This window comes from Bombus vancouverensis, chromosome 16 (genome assembly GCF_051014615.1).
Source record: "Bombus vancouverensis nearcticus chromosome 16, iyBomVanc1_principal, whole genome shotgun sequence".
Lineage (NCBI taxonomy): Eukaryota > Metazoa > Arthropoda > Insecta > Hymenoptera > Apidae > Bombus > Bombus vancouverensis.
In genome coordinates, this window is record NC_134926.1 from 7,070,762 (window position 1) to 7,087,716 (window position 16,955).

General features: G+C 39.0%; 1 protein-coding gene and 1 long non-coding RNA gene across 3 annotated transcripts in view; one reads left to right on the plus strand and one right to left on the minus strand.

Moving 5' to 3' along the window:
- Positions 1-14,634, plus strand: part of LOC117154408 (adenylate cyclase type 6) — an 88,689-nt gene extending 74,055 nt beyond the window's left edge. Inside the window, exons 9-22 of one of the 2 annotated variants that reach the window (XM_033329363.2) lie at positions 426-518; positions 804-950; positions 3,029-3,187; positions 3,612-3,860; positions 4,254-4,413; positions 5,024-5,121; positions 5,638-5,722; positions 6,446-6,562; positions 9,326-9,457; positions 10,493-10,731; positions 10,939-11,077; positions 11,415-11,634; positions 12,266-12,414; positions 13,344-14,634. In XM_033329363.2, the coding sequence (XP_033185254.2) occupies positions 426-518; positions 804-950; positions 3,029-3,187; positions 3,612-3,860; positions 4,254-4,413; positions 5,024-5,121; positions 5,638-5,722; positions 6,446-6,562; positions 9,326-9,457; positions 10,493-10,731; positions 10,939-11,077; positions 11,415-11,634; positions 12,266-12,414; positions 13,344-13,676 (2,320 nt within the window). In that variant the 3' untranslated portion in view covers positions 13,677-14,634. The remainder of the gene's footprint in view (positions 1-425; positions 519-803; positions 951-3,028; positions 3,188-3,611; positions 3,861-4,253; positions 4,414-5,023; positions 5,122-5,637; positions 5,723-6,445; positions 6,563-9,325; positions 9,458-10,492; positions 10,732-10,938; positions 11,078-11,414; positions 11,635-12,265; positions 12,415-13,343) is intronic. The other variant, XM_076625569.1, reaches the window with a different exon arrangement.
- The window catches only part of LOC143303772 (uncharacterized), a 129,549-nt gene that overhangs the window by 80,844 nt on the left and 31,750 nt on the right, over positions 1-16,955 (minus strand). The gene's annotated exons all lie outside the window — the stretch shown is intronic.

Sequence of the window (16,955 nt, forward strand, 5' to 3'; positions counted from 1 at the left end):
TGGATTGGCAACTAAGTGGTTGCGGATTTTGTCATTAGGTTATATTGACAAAATCCGCAACCACTTAGTTGCCAATCCAATGTATATATATAGCTATATTTATATATAAAAATTCGCGTAATACGACAGGCTACTGTATCAGATTGCTAATAAAATATGTGAAAATTAATAGACACGCGTATCTGACTGAATAATTCTGGCACGGTGTATTCAGTGAGGCGAAACAGCTGAGCATCCAACTCTATTATACACCAGGCTGACACACGCGTCTATTATACGTTACGGTAACGCGTATCTGCCACTCGAGGCTCGTTAAGTCGCACGACATCTACTACCCTTACGAATTCCAATTAACATGCTGATATAATAACGACTAGAATATAATACCGAAGAATATATAATATTGCATTTGTTCTATTTTCTAGCATTCTGTTCGCCGATATCTGCGGGTTTACTTCGTTGTCGGATCAGTGCACTGCCGAGGAAGTCGTCAGGCTGTTGAATAAACTGTTTGCCTGGTTAGTCTATTTTATATTTATTTTTAACATTTTTCTATTTTTCCTATGCTATGCATTTTTCTTTTTTATTAGAATTTCATTAATCAATAATTTACTAAAATTTTGTATCAAGGCTGCTCGTCATATTTTTTCGTTATTTCGTTAAACAATTATACGAGTTGTTGATTTTACGTTAGAACGTTTCGATCGAATCTTTGCTTCAGTTTTCTTTGGAAATTGAAGATTTATTCTAATTAATAGAGGAATCATTCGCATGGAAATTCTGTAATCTGTTTGTTACGTTAGCTTCGACACGCTGGCGGCTGAGCACCATTGTCTTCGAATCAAACTACTCGGCGACTGCTATTACTGTGTCTCTGGACTTCCGGAACCGAGACCAGATCACGCTCGTTGTTGCGTGGAAATGGGTTTGGACATGATTAGCGCCATTACGTGAGTCTTTTGTCATATTAATTGCTATACGTGCATCCGATTTTTTGTATAGCTTTAATCACTGACCTATCACACGAGCCTCGTTGCTTCACCCTTTTCATCAACTTAACACGTTCATCGCTAATTTTCCCTCTGCAAAGCGCTAACCAAAATCACTTCTACTTCAATCGACACTGTTAACGAATTAGCAACGAAAATCCTTTCTCTGTGGTGTTGGCAACTAAGTGATTGCGGATTTTGTCAATACCACCTAATGACAAAATCCGCAATCACTTAGTTGCCAAGCCAATTTCAAATTGCAATTAAACGTTGTCACTTTACCGACCAACAGCATACGCACGTCCAACCGGCAGCTCAGGCGCGGATTCTCCCTGGCGCCGGCTCTGTTTCGGTTTACACTCTCCAATACCATTCTCTTCGTCCATCGCGAACGGACAGTTTTTCAAATTGCTATGAAACCGTGGCAGCTTACGAAGCAACGCGATTGACGCGACTGAGCAAGGTACCTTAGTACTAAATAGCAAATTACTGCTCGAATAATGAGAAAGATTGTCGGCGATAAAAACCGATTAATCGGCTGTCGGTCGGTAAGCGTGGGCGATAAAAAACCGATTAATCGGCTATCGGTCGGTAAAGTGTTGAGAAAAATTGCCGATACAAATTATCAAGAAAATTATAAATAGATGGGAAAAATAGATGTTTGGGAAGATTGTTAATAAATCGTTGAGAGAATTTGTCGTGCAACGAAATGCAATTAAACCTTCGGGAAAAGCTTGCGTCTCTTACGAAACGCACTACACGCTCGCTGTACATCCTTCGAAATATCTGTGCGCCGCGGTTGATTTTATAAGGAAAATAGATAGAATACGAGCTTCTTTCGAGAGCTTCGTTCTGAAAAGAATTTACGATTTGTTTCGTTATAAATCGTCATTATAGAATCCTCGAGAGTGACCACGTTCGTTTCTACGGCCACCACCATTCCGAATAACCTTTTATTCTCCAAGGAAATCATTCCTTTGACAAGACTGGATGTTTTTCAGTCTCATAACGAGAATCCACGTCTCGACAGTCTACGGTCTACTTTGACTCGTTTGCTCTGTTTCCGGCTCTTAAAACGCTCTCTCTAACCTGCTTCTTCTGCCCCGCCATTTCTTCTATCATACGACGGAAACGCTATTAAACGATAATTCTGCGAAAATGCAAGCTACCCGTGTAATTTGAAACTACCTGTAGTCACGAGATTAAGAAATAGAAAGGAAAGCTCTGTTTAGTTTCAACGAGGATCTCTGATCGTACGTTCAACGTCCGAGGAATTTTTCAAACACCCTGTATGTCGTAATTTGCCATCGTGTCTTTGTCATCGTATCTATCATAATTATTACCATCATATCTACGCTTAATCCACTTGCAGGAAAAATGAAGTCCATAGGCGGAATTACAATCGCAGCTGAGAGAAAGAAACGAAATTAACTTTTCACTTGCAACAAGCTTCCAACGGGATCTGACTTTCGAGAATTTTTTAAGCAGCCTACGTATCGCGATTTCTCACTGAAAATTAACTCGTTTCTCACTGTAAACACAATTCTATTCGCTGACTTTTCTTTACATTAAACCAACTTTCACCGACATGCTGGTCTAGACTGGAGGACTTTTGAAACACCTTGTACATAGTATAACTTCTCATTCATATTTTTGCGTAAATAATTTCAAAGAAACAATCCATCCTCTGTAATTACAATCGTTTGTGACTCGCAGTAACAGACCGTAGTTCTCCATTCTAGAGAAGTCACAACTTTTTGAACACTCTATATATGTATTGGGTTGGCAACCAAGTGATTGCGGATTTTGTCATTAGGTGGTACTGGCAAAATCCGCAATCACTTAGTTGCCAACCCAATACTATAATTTCTCATTCCAACCATACTTAGAGAAACGAATTATCCTTTGTAACGATACTTCTTTTTTTTTTTTTTTTTTAATTAGCAGTAAGAGATCGCGATATTTTATTTCGAAAGAACCAATGGAAATCCGATTATCGCGATGATATTCTCGATATACTTGACGATAAACTTTTCCAGTTTATATCGAGAGGTTGGTGCGGTGAACGTGAACATGAGAGTGGGGATACACACAGGCAGAGTTCATTGCGGGGTCCTTGGCTTGAGGAAGTGGCAGTTCGACGTCTGGAGCAACGACGTCACCCTGGCCAACTACATGGAAAGCGGAGGAATACCGGGGCAAGTTTCTCTCCTATTCTCTTTTTCCCTCAGCGACGAAATTTCCAAGCGACCATTGGGAAACCAATTTCCATTGGGGAAGAACGTTGTCTCACATCATCAACTTACTATTATTTTCCTATTGTACGCTTTGAATAATAAAAATACTCCGGTGGCGTCCTGAGCGAAACATGTGATTTCCGCGTGGCAGTCAAAGTGTTAGTGGACACCTGAGGTCTCTAGTATGATTTCAATATAATTAAAATCGACAATTCAATTGCTAATGATATTAATTAATAACGTGGCAATCGTATGTGGGTTAACAACGTAAAAATCCGTTCGAAGAAGCTGATAGACAGAAAGTTGTGATTTATTTTTCAAAAACCTCGATCGATGAACTGTAGCGTGGTGTTGGAAATGACGAGCTGCGATTATTTCTGTACAGACGAGTGCACATCACGAAAGAAACACTGGACTGTCTTGATGGCGTTTACGAGGTGGAAGAGGGCCATGGGGGTGAGAGAAACGCGTATCTGAAGGAACACGATATCAAAACCTACCTAATTGTCCCCGGAGACACGTATAAGGGTAACTTACCCTCGTCCGGGCTGAGGAAAGGTTTGCCAGCGAATGGCAACGTGTCGAAAGAGATGAGAGTGATGGGACACGGTTCGCAACACGGCAAACAGAACAAGTAACTGGTTCATTCTTCCTTTTACGTTTTCTCCTTATGAAAATAATTTTAGACCAACGCGCGTGGATTTTCCTAAACTTCGTACATTCCGAAATCGTAAGTTTCTTCGGAATACGAATCTTTAATAAGAAAGTTAACTCTTTTCTATTTTATCATATTAAATAAATATCATTATTTATTTATTTGTTATTTTTTAAATATCAAATAATATATTTCTACGGATCGTGTGAAATGATCGATCGTACGATATAATTTCCAGGGGTCGGGGTATCGAAAGAAAAATTTTCGAAACTTAAGTCGCGACGAATGTTTGATTTATGAATTTTCAGTTTTCCAATGTAAGAAGTTTCTCTTGTACGGACCTTTCTGTATCGGTTATTAATCCTGCGACAGATTAGGGTTTGGCGAGACGACCGAGGCGAAAAAGGACCCGGAGGACGAGGTGAACGAGTACCTGATGAGAGCAATCGACGCCAGGAGCATAGATCGATTAAGAGCGGAGTATTGTACGCCCTTTGTCCTAACTTTTCGTCTGCCCGACGTCGAAGGGAAGGTAAATGCAAATTCTTGTCCCCTTCCTGTTTATTTCAAAGATTCGTATTAATTTATAATTCCTGAAATAATTTATCTTTCCTCTAAAAGACTCTCGATAATTCACTGCCGTAAGATCGTGCAATAATTAATAATCGGCTAATAAATTACGCCATTTTGTGTTCGTCTTTGGCTTCCTTTTATTCTTTCATTATTATTGTCATTATTTTTTAACACGTTCACACTAGCGCTGCTATTTTATTTCTGTGCTCGTATTCGTGTTTGTAACAAGTTTATAGCATCGAATGGTTATTTGTTTAAATAAATCCTACTTTTTTCAATTAATGTACGTTAAATTTCCATTATTTAAACGTTTTTTGCTGGTACGCACTGTCCGATGGAACGTTCGAGCGTGAGCCACCGGTGGTACACGCTGTCTAATGGGAGACTCGAGCGTGAGCCACCGGTGGCGCACGCCGCTCGTACGTGTTAAATCAAAGTGACCTAATCTACTGTTGTTTAAACGGAATAACATTCGAGGGTTTTGTTCGTAAGAAAACTGAGAAAGTGCTATGTATCCGCGAAGATTTCGAAGAAGAAGAAACTATATATTCGTAAACCATTTGTTGCAGTATTCGCGCGAAAGGGACAGAATGCTCTCGGCATATTTCGTGTGCTCCGGCTTCGTCTACATGGTCGTCGTGATTGCTATAGCGATCACTCTACGAGGGTAACTCTGTCGTTCTGTTAATTAAACCGTCGATCAACTAGGCTTTGTCCAAATGTCGCTTTGCCTCATATCGAAAGCCAATAATTTTCAAAAGTTTGTAACGCGATCGGGATTTCGGTAAATTCCATTTTATTTCGATTCTACTGAAATTCAACAAGGACGTACGTAAATCGAAACGTATTCCCGTACAAACTATATTCCCAAATTTTTCGGTTCCGTGTCGCTGCTACGTTTTGAACAGCCACTGCTAGAAGATCGAACATGGTTTCTGTTGATATAGTTCGTCAGGAATAGGATAATAGCAGTTAGAAAAATATATAACAGCTAGAAATGAGAAAGGTTGTGTAGAAGGACCGATATTGGTTTCAGTTACGATTCTACCATCTGTTATCGTATCGGTCCTGTATCCGCGTATTTCGAAGTGCTTCTATATCGACAGAAACGGTTCTATTGACCGAGCAAAAGTGAAGCCTCCAGAGGCTTTCATAACGGTTACGAAATTGTATCATTTTTCAGGAGCGGATACTTTTACACTTGTGTGACAGTGAGCACGTTGATCATCGCCACGATCAATGGGATACTACTGGCAGAGAAGAACGAGGTGAGACTTTCGCTCAGACTGTCGTCCTTCTCCGCTATCTGCGAGGAAAAGAATTCTTCGAACGAATTTGAGGAATCGCGTTGCAATGTGCATCACGAGCAAATCGATCGCGTTCGCTCTTTGGAATCTTGCCACTTCCTCTTGACCTTGAATTCGTGGCGTGATTCCAGGTCACAATGCCGAGGTCGTTAATCGTGTCTCGTACATACGTCGCCGGCGATTACATAATTCGCGGTATTTGTCCCGTACACGCAACGAAAAATTTCGACGAAAGAAGGAAAATCATTGAGAAAATTTCTATGGAATTTCGCTAATCCACGATTACTTCCAGGCATTGGATTGGCAACTAAGTGATCGCGGATTTTGTCATTAACGCCTAATGACAAAATTCGCAATCACTTAGTTTCCAGCTCAATAGAATGAAAAATATGACAAAAACGAACGATAGGTTGCACTATTAGGTTTCCTACAAATTTTCAGTGACAGTATTTTCCAAATTTCGTTGGAGAATTTTTATCAAAAAAAAAAAAAAAAAAATACTACAAATTAAAGAATACTAGAGTTTTGTAACCAAACGAGAACGATTTATTTCGACGATAATACACCGTTTCAGAGATTTTCCAGCCAATCTATTCAAAAGAGAATAAGACTATAACTGAAGACTCGAAGAGATGAAATCTTTCAACTACGTAGACGATGTACGTTGACATTCTGTTTCTTTAGAGAGTGCCACGGTGTCTGCGAGATTTTGCGGTGCACGTGTTCGAGAATCGTGGAGTCGCTCAGGTGTTAGCTACGTGTGTCGTGTTTCTCACTTTCGCCACAGCTTTATCACCGTTGGTAAGCTCACGTTATTACAGTACTACACACTATAAGTTCTAACATTATGCTAGTGCTCCAAGATAATACAGATCGCTGTACTACAGACATTTGTTGACGTATGTTTATTACTCGCAAGCAGTTTCTTAGTAACGAAAACACAGATAAATCTGTTCACATTATCTCTTCTTTAGGTTCTTCCACCTAAACCAAGAGAAAGGTTTTAGATATCGATGAATGATAGCCGTCTATTGAGATGCGTATAATTCTATGTGCTACACTAGATTAGCTGCGTGGTAGTGATACATGTGTGTGCATATGAGTGTGTGCAAGTATGTGTGTGCGCATCTCGAAAACAAAGGAACGTAAACTGTTCAGTCAGTTAACAGTCTGGTATGGAAGAAGATGAGACAAAGGAAGTGCTGAGACGCGTGTGTCGCGCAAACTCGAGGATTACATGATAAAAACAAGGTTAAGCCGAAGCACAACTATTAACTTTCTTTTTTTATTAAACTCTATTTTTGCGCTTAATAGTCGCAATCGAGTGTACACTGACGCGTATGTAAAAATCAAGTACGCGACTGGTCTAAGGATAGAAACCGGTAAACATATGTCGACAATTCTAAGGATACAGAATAAATGAAGTTTTACCGACGATACTCTGTCTGAGAAAAGCTAGGGGTGGCTGTGTCTCAGAACACGGCACCGTCGGATTTCTTGATGACAATTTTGGTTAGGAAAGCGAGGGCAGTAGACACCGCTTCCGATTGGATAATAAGAAGGTTGCTGGACCTGGAAGGGTTTTAGCCGCCCTCCAGAGAAACTTGCTAACGGAAGATACCGAACGTGAAGGAAAACCAACTTTCCCGTGTCAGCCCGTAGCAAACAATAAATGTAAAGGTGCACTTAAAACGAAAGATACTCGTTTGGTCGTTGAAGGACCGTAACTATGAAAATGCCAAGACCCATGGTGGGTCCTTAAGACCATTGAGGGTACGCACCAAAGATGCGTAGACATCTGGCTACCATGTTGCCCTCGGTGTGCGCCCTGGTCTCTGATGTGGATCGATGTTACACGTGCAAGTGTATCGATGAATATCCTTGAAATCGTTTATCGAATAAATATATAACTATTTTAAGATGAATTCTAAGCGGGAACTTAGTGTTCCTATAGCATTATTTCGGCAATCGAGATGCAAAATTATCAACGCCATCTAATAATTTGCTTACGATATAGCTTGAGCAAGTAGCCTATTTGTTAACAGACTGTGAATATCGAACGCTATATTGCTGAATGTCGTTCGTTGTTTAGCTTCGTCTGTATTGCCTATCACGTAGTGACATGGACATACAGTGTAGGAGAAATCTACTGTAATATCAACGATTGCAGGCATTCCAGCAGCTCGGTATAGTATTGTCTGAAAGCTGGTGTAATTCCTCAAAATCCGACAGAATCTCGCGCACCGTATTATTAGGAGAAAATTCATGAGAGTGGCTATCGATCATCATTTAATACTAGGTATATATAATGAAATAGATAGCTATAGCCATCATCCATCATCGACGAATCTATAAATCCATTGATCTGGCAGAGAATATGAACGACATTGGCCTACGATCTCATTAGAATTCCATTTTTCCTCCACTACTTATCAGATAGAAAACTATTAAAACACGTATAGAGTATTAACGGTATTATGAAACTAAGAGAACTCTACAAGTTTCTTTTCTATTTTACAGGTAGAACTTTTATACAAACTACTGATAAAACTGTAATACTATTGTCGTGCCTACAGGAATTAAAGTTTTTAGATGATTAGCAACATATCATGGATCTAAAATAAATTTTAATATTACATTTATTTGGTCAATTGGTTTTATTTTAATATTCACAATTGGTTGATATTATCTTACATGATACATACTATGTTTCATTATGTTTTATCTATAGGAGCAATTTTTGCAATCATTACAATATTAATTCGTTGATATCCATTAGTTACTGGATTAATATTAAATAAAAAATGATTAAAAATTCAATTTAATTCAATAATAGCTATACCTCGACGATATTCAGATTATCCTGATTTAATTTCTTCTGTTGGAGCTATAATTTCTATAAATAGAATACTATTCTTAATTTTGATTATTTTTGAAAGATTAATCGCTTAGTTGCCAACCCGATAGAAGCTATTTGCACAAAGTTGTGTCACGTACAATTCGTCAGCGAACGAACCGAGAAATGAAAGTTCTATCGAAACGTACATTTCGTCAAGGTGATATTAGAAAACACTTGGAACATTACGGTTAGATTCCTAAGTATATATAGTACGAATATGTAAAGACGCGATGATACCAAACTTGGTGAAACCAAGGTCAAGCGTAGCGGAAACCAGACGTCGTTCCTCGACTCCTGCACGCCAAATAATTCAGCAAACACGGTAAGAGGCTGATTTAAAAATAGCTGGAGATATATTTGGAGCTTGTTCGAGATAGACCTTTTATGGCAACAGTTTTAAATTTGGAACGTGGGTGGCAAAAATTGCCAAGCAGCTAAATATAAAAATACATGTTAGTGGACGAGTGCAGGGAAACGTTGGAAAAGCCAGTTTCTAATCGAAAGGACAATTAAAAGTACACAACATAGGACAATCGATGGATGATTTTGCATTTTACATGGTTCGGTTTCATTTTCACCGATCGTTCGATCGAGAAAGAGGAACTTTTTAGGAGGAAAAAATTGGAAACGCGATGGAAACCGATTGATTTGTTTTTCGATTGCAGGTAACGCTGGAAGATGGTCACGTGTGTGGGAACGTGACGTCTTCATTGACCGAGTGGCCAGATAATTCAAGCGTAACGTTCCAGAGTATCGACACGCCCGTCGATGTTTGCTATTACACTGTCTTTGCTGACGTAAGTAACTGTGATCGATTCGATGTGCCCAGCCGCGAAGCTCCACCTTGAATTAACTCGGGATTAACCGGAAACGCGATGGCTGCTACTTGTGTGCAACTCAGACCGCGTTCCCAAGCTACGTCAAAATCGTTTCCATGCACATGCACGCGATTCGATGACTCTGTGCCTTAATCTAACTTCACTTTACACGAGTTTACACTAATGAAGTTTGTATGGATCTTCAAAGATAATTGCACGAGTCTAAATCAAGCTTGCTCTGACCTAATCCTAGTGAAACTGTACCATCAATCGAAGGCGAAATGAGCTATTTATTCGGTTTGCTGATTGATGCAAGCTGATTAATTCGAGCGGGACAACACTTTTAAATCGAAGACAAAATGAGTCGAGCCTAGGATTAGTTAAACTTAACTTTGTTTGAGATCTTCAACTCAGCCATACCGATTCAAACCTAGTTAAATTAAGCCGAATTATGTGAAACCTAGCTATACAAATCGGGTCAAACTGAATCGAACGTAGTCAATTCGAATCAAACTGAGTCAAACCTAGCTAATTCGAATCAAACTGAGTCAAACCCAGTTGAAGTCGAGCCAAGGTGACCCAAACTTAGGCAAGTTGAGTCAAACTGAGTCAAACCCAGTTAAAGTCGAGCCAAACTGAATCAAACGCAGCTAAAGTCGAGCCAAACTGAGTCAAACGCAGCTAAACTCGAGCCAAACTGAGCCAAACCCAGCTAAAGTCGAGCCAAACTGAGCCAAACCCAGCTAAAGTCGAGCCAAAGTGACTCAAACCTAGACAAGTTGAGCCAAACGCAGTCAAACCTAGCTAATTCCAAACCAAAGCGAGTCAAAGCTAGCTAAATCAAGTAAACGAGTCAAACCTAGCGAAGAGAAGTCAAAACGAGTCAAATCTGATTGAGCCAGGTTGTAATTTAAAACGCCTATTATTGCTATTCCTGTATCTGTGGTCCTATTATCCCTAGATTTCTGCATCTATACGTAATAACACATTAATTTCGTATGATATATGTTACAGCTTTTCCCGGTACTAGTGATGCTAGTTATGATAACCTGCGCTGTCTATCAGATTTTAACATCGGTGTTCAAAGTAGCTATACTAAGCCTAGTAGTCGCTTGCTATTTATCCATCAGCATCTACGAAGCCATACACGAAAGAGATGTAGAATTGACTGGAAGATGGTTAGCAGGTGTTCTGGTGATTTTCTTTATGACGTGTCTCATTGCTCATTCCCAACACACAGAAGCTACTTACAGGTAATACCTTTCACTCGCAATAAAATTAATACTCAGACCCATTAACAAGTAACGGTTTCATCGTAATCTTACGAATACGATCATTTCTCTAAATTTGGCTGAATTTTTTGGAAAGCTTACAAATTGAAATAAAATGCCAACATTCCTGCCAATCGCTATTTCTTCGAATTGGGAAAAATGACGAATGAAAAATATTGGTAAATACAGGTTGGACTTCTTATGGAAGTTGCAAGCAACCGAGGAGAAAGAAGAAATGGAGCACCTGAAAGCCTACAACCAAAAGCTGCTGGCCAACATACTTCCGGAGCACGTGGCTGCCCACTTCTTATCTACGGTTAATTCAGACGTAAGAACGTTAACAATCTATAATATTTATACAAAAGAAATCGTATAAATTTTATCGGGCGATAATTAGGATTCGCGAAGACCAACGAAATCTATGACTTCCTCTATCGTAATTATGGTAAACTATGGAACTAATATCTCTGCTACTGAAGATATCTCGTATCTGCCACTTAATAGAAACTAGAAAAACAAGCGTTGAAAATCTCAACTCTGATAGTTAAACGAACTGTATTCAATTTCATAGTGGGAAATTGGGTGTCCCCATATTTTTAATTGGATCGCGACTCTTCTCTGCCCGTCAGCTTATCGACATTCTTCCATGTAATTAACGATTGCAGGAATTGTACCACGAGCAGTGCGACTTCGTTTGCATAATGTTCGCCTCGATACCTAACTTTTCCGAGTTTTACGTGGAGCTCGAGGCGAATAACGAGGGCGTCGAGTGTCTCAGGCTGTTGAACGAGATCATCGCCGATTTCGACGAGCTTCTAGCTGAAGAGCCGTACAAATACATCGAGAAGATCAAGAGCACTGGTGCCACGTACATGGCTGCATCCGGTGAGAACCTACACCACCAGCTATCCCTTTCTTTTTTTTTTTTTTGTACACCTCTCCTCTACCCGATTACACTATTCAACGAGGCACTGATTAAAATTCGCAACGTCGTATCTCCTGTGTTTCTCTTCCTTTCTCCTATTGCTACATATTTTTTAATGCCAACAGAGGACCAGCTTTATCTTTTTCATGGAACAAATTACGTATTTTCCGTGTCACGGGCTACCAGTCTGTTCTATACTGTTTTTTTTTTCTTTTATTTTTTTGCTTATATTTTCGAATCTCTTCGGCAAATCTTTCGCGACCTAGTTTCTTGTATTGTTTGTTTCGTTTTTCGAAAATTCTGAATTCTTCGTGATGAAACATTGGGAAACATTTTGCAAGTTTTTTTTTTTTACAGAAGAATTGGGTATTTTTTAAAGAGATCACATTTTCTCATTGCCGAATATTCAGTGGTTCAAAGTATATGTTACGTTACTGGTAATGTACTGCGTTAAATCTGTGCAAGCGTCTCGTTGTAAATCTTTTTATCGGAAGAATTCGAGCATTTTCCTGGCAATTTATTTTAAGAGAAAAGAGAGGCCCGGCAATTTTTAATCTTCTAAGAGAATTTTCCTTTGTACTCTTTCGGTAGGATTAACGAAGAACACCTGCGACATGAAAGATTACAAACACGTAACCGCGATGGCAGACTACGCGCTCAGGATACGCGAACAGCTGGCGTCTGTTAACGAACACAGCTTTAACAACTTCCGGTTGCGTGTGGGCATCAATATTGGACCGGTAACGTCGATCAATTTCGCACTAGCTGTACGACACTCATCGAAACATCTACTTTCGTCCAGAACTAAACACTCAGCAAAATTCTATAAACTTCAACAGAACATGAGTATTAGACAAACTCCCTGAAATTCCTCTACTCCGAAATAAACTTCAAATCTCCTACATTCTAAAAATTGGCTAACCTCGACGAACCAATTTTTGAAACTGTCCTGGTGAACAATAAAACGTGGTAAATATTGGGTTGGCAACTAAGTGATTGCGGATTTTTTCGGTTCCACCTAATGATAAAATCCGCAATTACTTAGTTGCCAATCCAATATATCCAAACCAAAAATCGAATATTAAAAAAAAAAAAAAATGAAACCCCATTAAACAAATGTTCGAACCTATTCTGATATACGGTGAACCGGATTCCAAAATTAAATTTCCACAAAAGAAAAGTCCCAATAAACAAACTTTTCCTCCTTTCCTCATATACGAAAGAACTTAAAAAAAGAACAAAAATAAAACCCCATTAAACAAATGTTAGAACCTATTCTCATATATGGTGAACCATAGAACGAAAAATTTCTCCGGATTCCAAAATTAAATTTCCACAAAAGAAAAGTCCCAGTAAACAAACGTTTCCTCCTTTCCTCATATACGATAAAATTTAAAAAAAAAATGAAACCCCATTAAGCAAATGTTAGAACCTATTTTCATATACGGTGAACCATAGAGCGAAAAATTTCTCCGGATTCCAAAATTAAATTTCCACAAAAGAAAAGTCCCAGTAAACAAACGTTTCCTCCTTTCCTCGTATACGATAGAAGTTAAAAAAGACAGAAAGAAAAAAAACATTTGAAAAACGGGTACAGAGTAAAAATCAAATTTGTCCGGGAAGAAATCCCAGTGGATGATATATTTTTTTTGAACTTGTTCCAATGTAGGTCGTCGCCGGGGTGATAGGCGCCCGAAAGCCGCAGTACGATATTTGGGGTAACGCGGTAAATGTGGCCTCGAGGATGGAGTCTACAGGCGTGTTGGATGGGATTCAGGTCACCCAGGAAGTTCGCGACATCCTAATCGCCAAAGGATATCCGCTCACCTGTCGTGGTACCATTCAGGTGAAAGGCAAGGGTAGCATGGTCACTTATTTCCTGGATGGTCCTCGTGAGCCAACCAAGGCCAGCAATATCTACAGCAATAGCAACGAGGAGAAAATCAGCTCTGTGACGAATGGTAATTTCGATGGACCTGTCTCGCCTACCGTCGACGTCTGAACCATCTTTTTATCTCGTACGGTCCATAGGGACCGAGAGAGAATTTCTGCAACGAGAACAACATTTTTCTGTAGGGGAAAAAATATTCCTATTTTCCGGATGTGCGAAGAATTTTCGAACGGCGACAAATGACAGTAAATGAGAAAAGGATACGCTGTCTTTTGGGTGACGTAATAAGCTTCTGGATTCAGCTTTGTAATATCTTTGCTGAAGCAAAAAAAAAAAAAAAAAAAAAATTTGAGGAAAGAAAGAAATCCAAAAGCAAATAAAGAAAATGCAAAATTACGCGGAGGAAATCAAACGAACTCTCAGAGGGAATTCGAAGAAATCAAAATTCAAAGGAATTTAGCTTTTTAACGAAAACACGATCGAACGATAGTTGTGGCAACGTTGCAATGAGAAATCATGTTTATAGACACGAGACAGACAGACGATAATAATCGTTTCCTATATCGCTCCGTGTTCTTTCTCCGATCGATAGAAGCAAGGCAAATTCATTGGAAATATAAATAATATCGTGTCTGAAGTGGAAGACCAGAGTAGAGATCAAGATCCTATGCATAGTATTTTTCCAAACAGTCGAATCATCTGTACACTACTTAACCGTTAGAAGATTCAGAGAGGAGAAGTTGGAATGCAGTTTGGAAACTTGGATTCCAGCGGAGGGATAGAAAGGAGGAACATCGACATTAGAACTACTTAACCCGTCGGAAAAAAATGTATCTTTTTGTCGTTAATATTGGGCTGGCAACTAAGTGGTTGCGGATTTTGCCATTAGGGGGCATTGACATAATCCGCAATCACTTAGTTGCCAACCCAATAGAAACACGCAAGTGTTTTTTCAAGGACATCGATATTCCTCGCAAAGTCTTGAACTTCTTTTTCTTTAACACTCTGGATATACCGCGTTATCGTTATTTTCATGGTATTTAGAGATATGGTATTTAGAGGTTGGCAATTCCGATGTTAAATTATTTCGCTGTCCGTTTGCCTGTTCTACGATCCACCGACTACCGTCCCCAATGACGACGAGAATCGATTTCTAAGATTCGTCGAGTAGTTGCGAGTGGAACACGCAGGCGAGAAATCGTGTAAGCTCAAACTAACTTCCACTATGTATCTCACCAATACATCGCGCTATATACAATAGCATCGTTATAGCGCGTGTCGTACTTAAGCCGTATCTCGCTATTCTCTCTGATTAGCTGCTTCGATTGCATTCTAATCCGGGGAATATGATCCTTCTAAGTTGTCAGCCATATCAATTTACAGGCTCTGGGATCAAGTAACTAATTCAGTGGTCAAATATCGTAATGGAGATGTATATCTGCAGAATGGAATCGCTCGAGTACTGAGAATCGTGCACGATTCGACGAATTGCTTTTCTAAGAGGATTGTAATTTAGAAAATTGCTTCTCCAAAGGGAAGACGTTATGAAAGTATAATTTGACAAATTTCTCTTCTTTTTTGTCTTGTTTTTTTTTTATTTAAGATACGTGGTCGCATTAGTGGATAAGATCCGTAGAAATTTATTTAGAGAGCTATAATTCTGCTTGCGTTCGATTCGAATAAATTTTCAAGTAACTTTCCAACTTCCCACTTTTCTAATTTTCAAACGATCCCACAATCGATTGTCCTGGTTTTCGAATAGCCCGCGCTCCAGCTTTCCACTCCGACGTACCAAGAAAAATATAATCTTCGATATCCAGTTGCCAGAAAATCACGTCGATCTGTTCGAGCGATATTTGACCAAGTAAAAGAACGCGATCGCACATTCGAAGCTGGTAATTTGATATCTGGCTGTCAGCTCGTTACGCCCATTCTTCTAGTCAATACACGAAAGATTAATAGGAGACGCTCGATACAACGAAACCGTGGCTGGGTTCTTCGTACTGAAATTTCGTTGGAAAAAAAAAAACAGAACGAGATGGGACCACGGCAAGTCTCTACGAACGAGTTCACGGCGAAGACGAACGAAAGAAAGAAAGAAAAAAGAGAAAGAAATCTACTCGAAGAAAAGAGAAAAAAAGACTCACTATTTTTACATTTCTCTTTTTTTAACTCTAATTCATCGACAAGATTAATCGTCGATTAATGAGTTTTTTAATCACGTGTAAAGATCATCTTCTATATATATACCTATACATATATATACATAGAATATATATTTAAAAATATATATATATATATATATATATTCTGAAAATATTTTAGATAAGAGAATACACGCGTTTCTGCACAGTGTAATTTGGTCTGATAGTAGATAGTGTTTATCGACTAAACAATGCCGCGTATGGTTGCACTAACGATACCTTCTAAGCAACCGCAACTGTGTTCTATAAGTCAATAACGTGTTACTACAGAATTCTTTTGTAATTTTCTGTTCATTCGGTGAGAAATGTAGTAATACGATTTTTTATCCTTCTCGATAAAATGGCAAATATTTTATTGAAAATATTTCCAATACAGAACGTAGTACTACGTTTATCGAGACTTTACGTTTATTGAAAGATTTGTGGCTGTCGCAGAGCGGAATCTCACACTTAGCACAGTTCCACGTAATACTGTTCGAAGCTTTCGGGTGGAAACTCAAAAGGAACCTGTTTCCAACGTTTCGCCAGCATTGCGGCTGACAGCGACGAGCCAGGACACGAACACGATTCACTGCGTTTTTAAACTGCGAAGCAGCTGGTAAAAGAAATTTCTTTTCCACTCGGTTTCTTCCAGAGAGCCTCGAACCGTGTCGTGTTCGTACTCTTGCGAGTGTTAAGCGTGATCAAGATTTAACATTTCAAATTTTGTAATAATTCCAAATTTCTTAATTTTCGACTTTTATCATCTTTCAATTTTTTAACTCAACTTCTCCAATTTCTTCGAGCTACCGAGTCTTCTAATTTTTAAATCTCCAAAGTCTCAAATTTCCTTACTAATTTTATTGCTCTCCGCGTTTCTATACTCGCTAAAAAAAAAAAAAAAAAAAAAAAACGTATTACTACGTTCGTAAATGTTTAGCTACGTATTTTCATTTCAGTCAGGAAACCGTTAAATAATCTACAGACGTGAAATTTCCTAAGCGATCTAAATGCCTAAACTATTCTTTATTTTGTATCACCGTACGATACTTTGAAGAGGCAACGTCCGGCGTCGTGTATGCGAGGCGAGTGAAAAGTCGCGTCACGCTGTGCAATTTAAATGAGAAAAATTCCCAACGAAGATTATATTATAATTATGAATAAGCGACACAAGATCGATGTTCTGACATAGTCAATAAAGTAATGG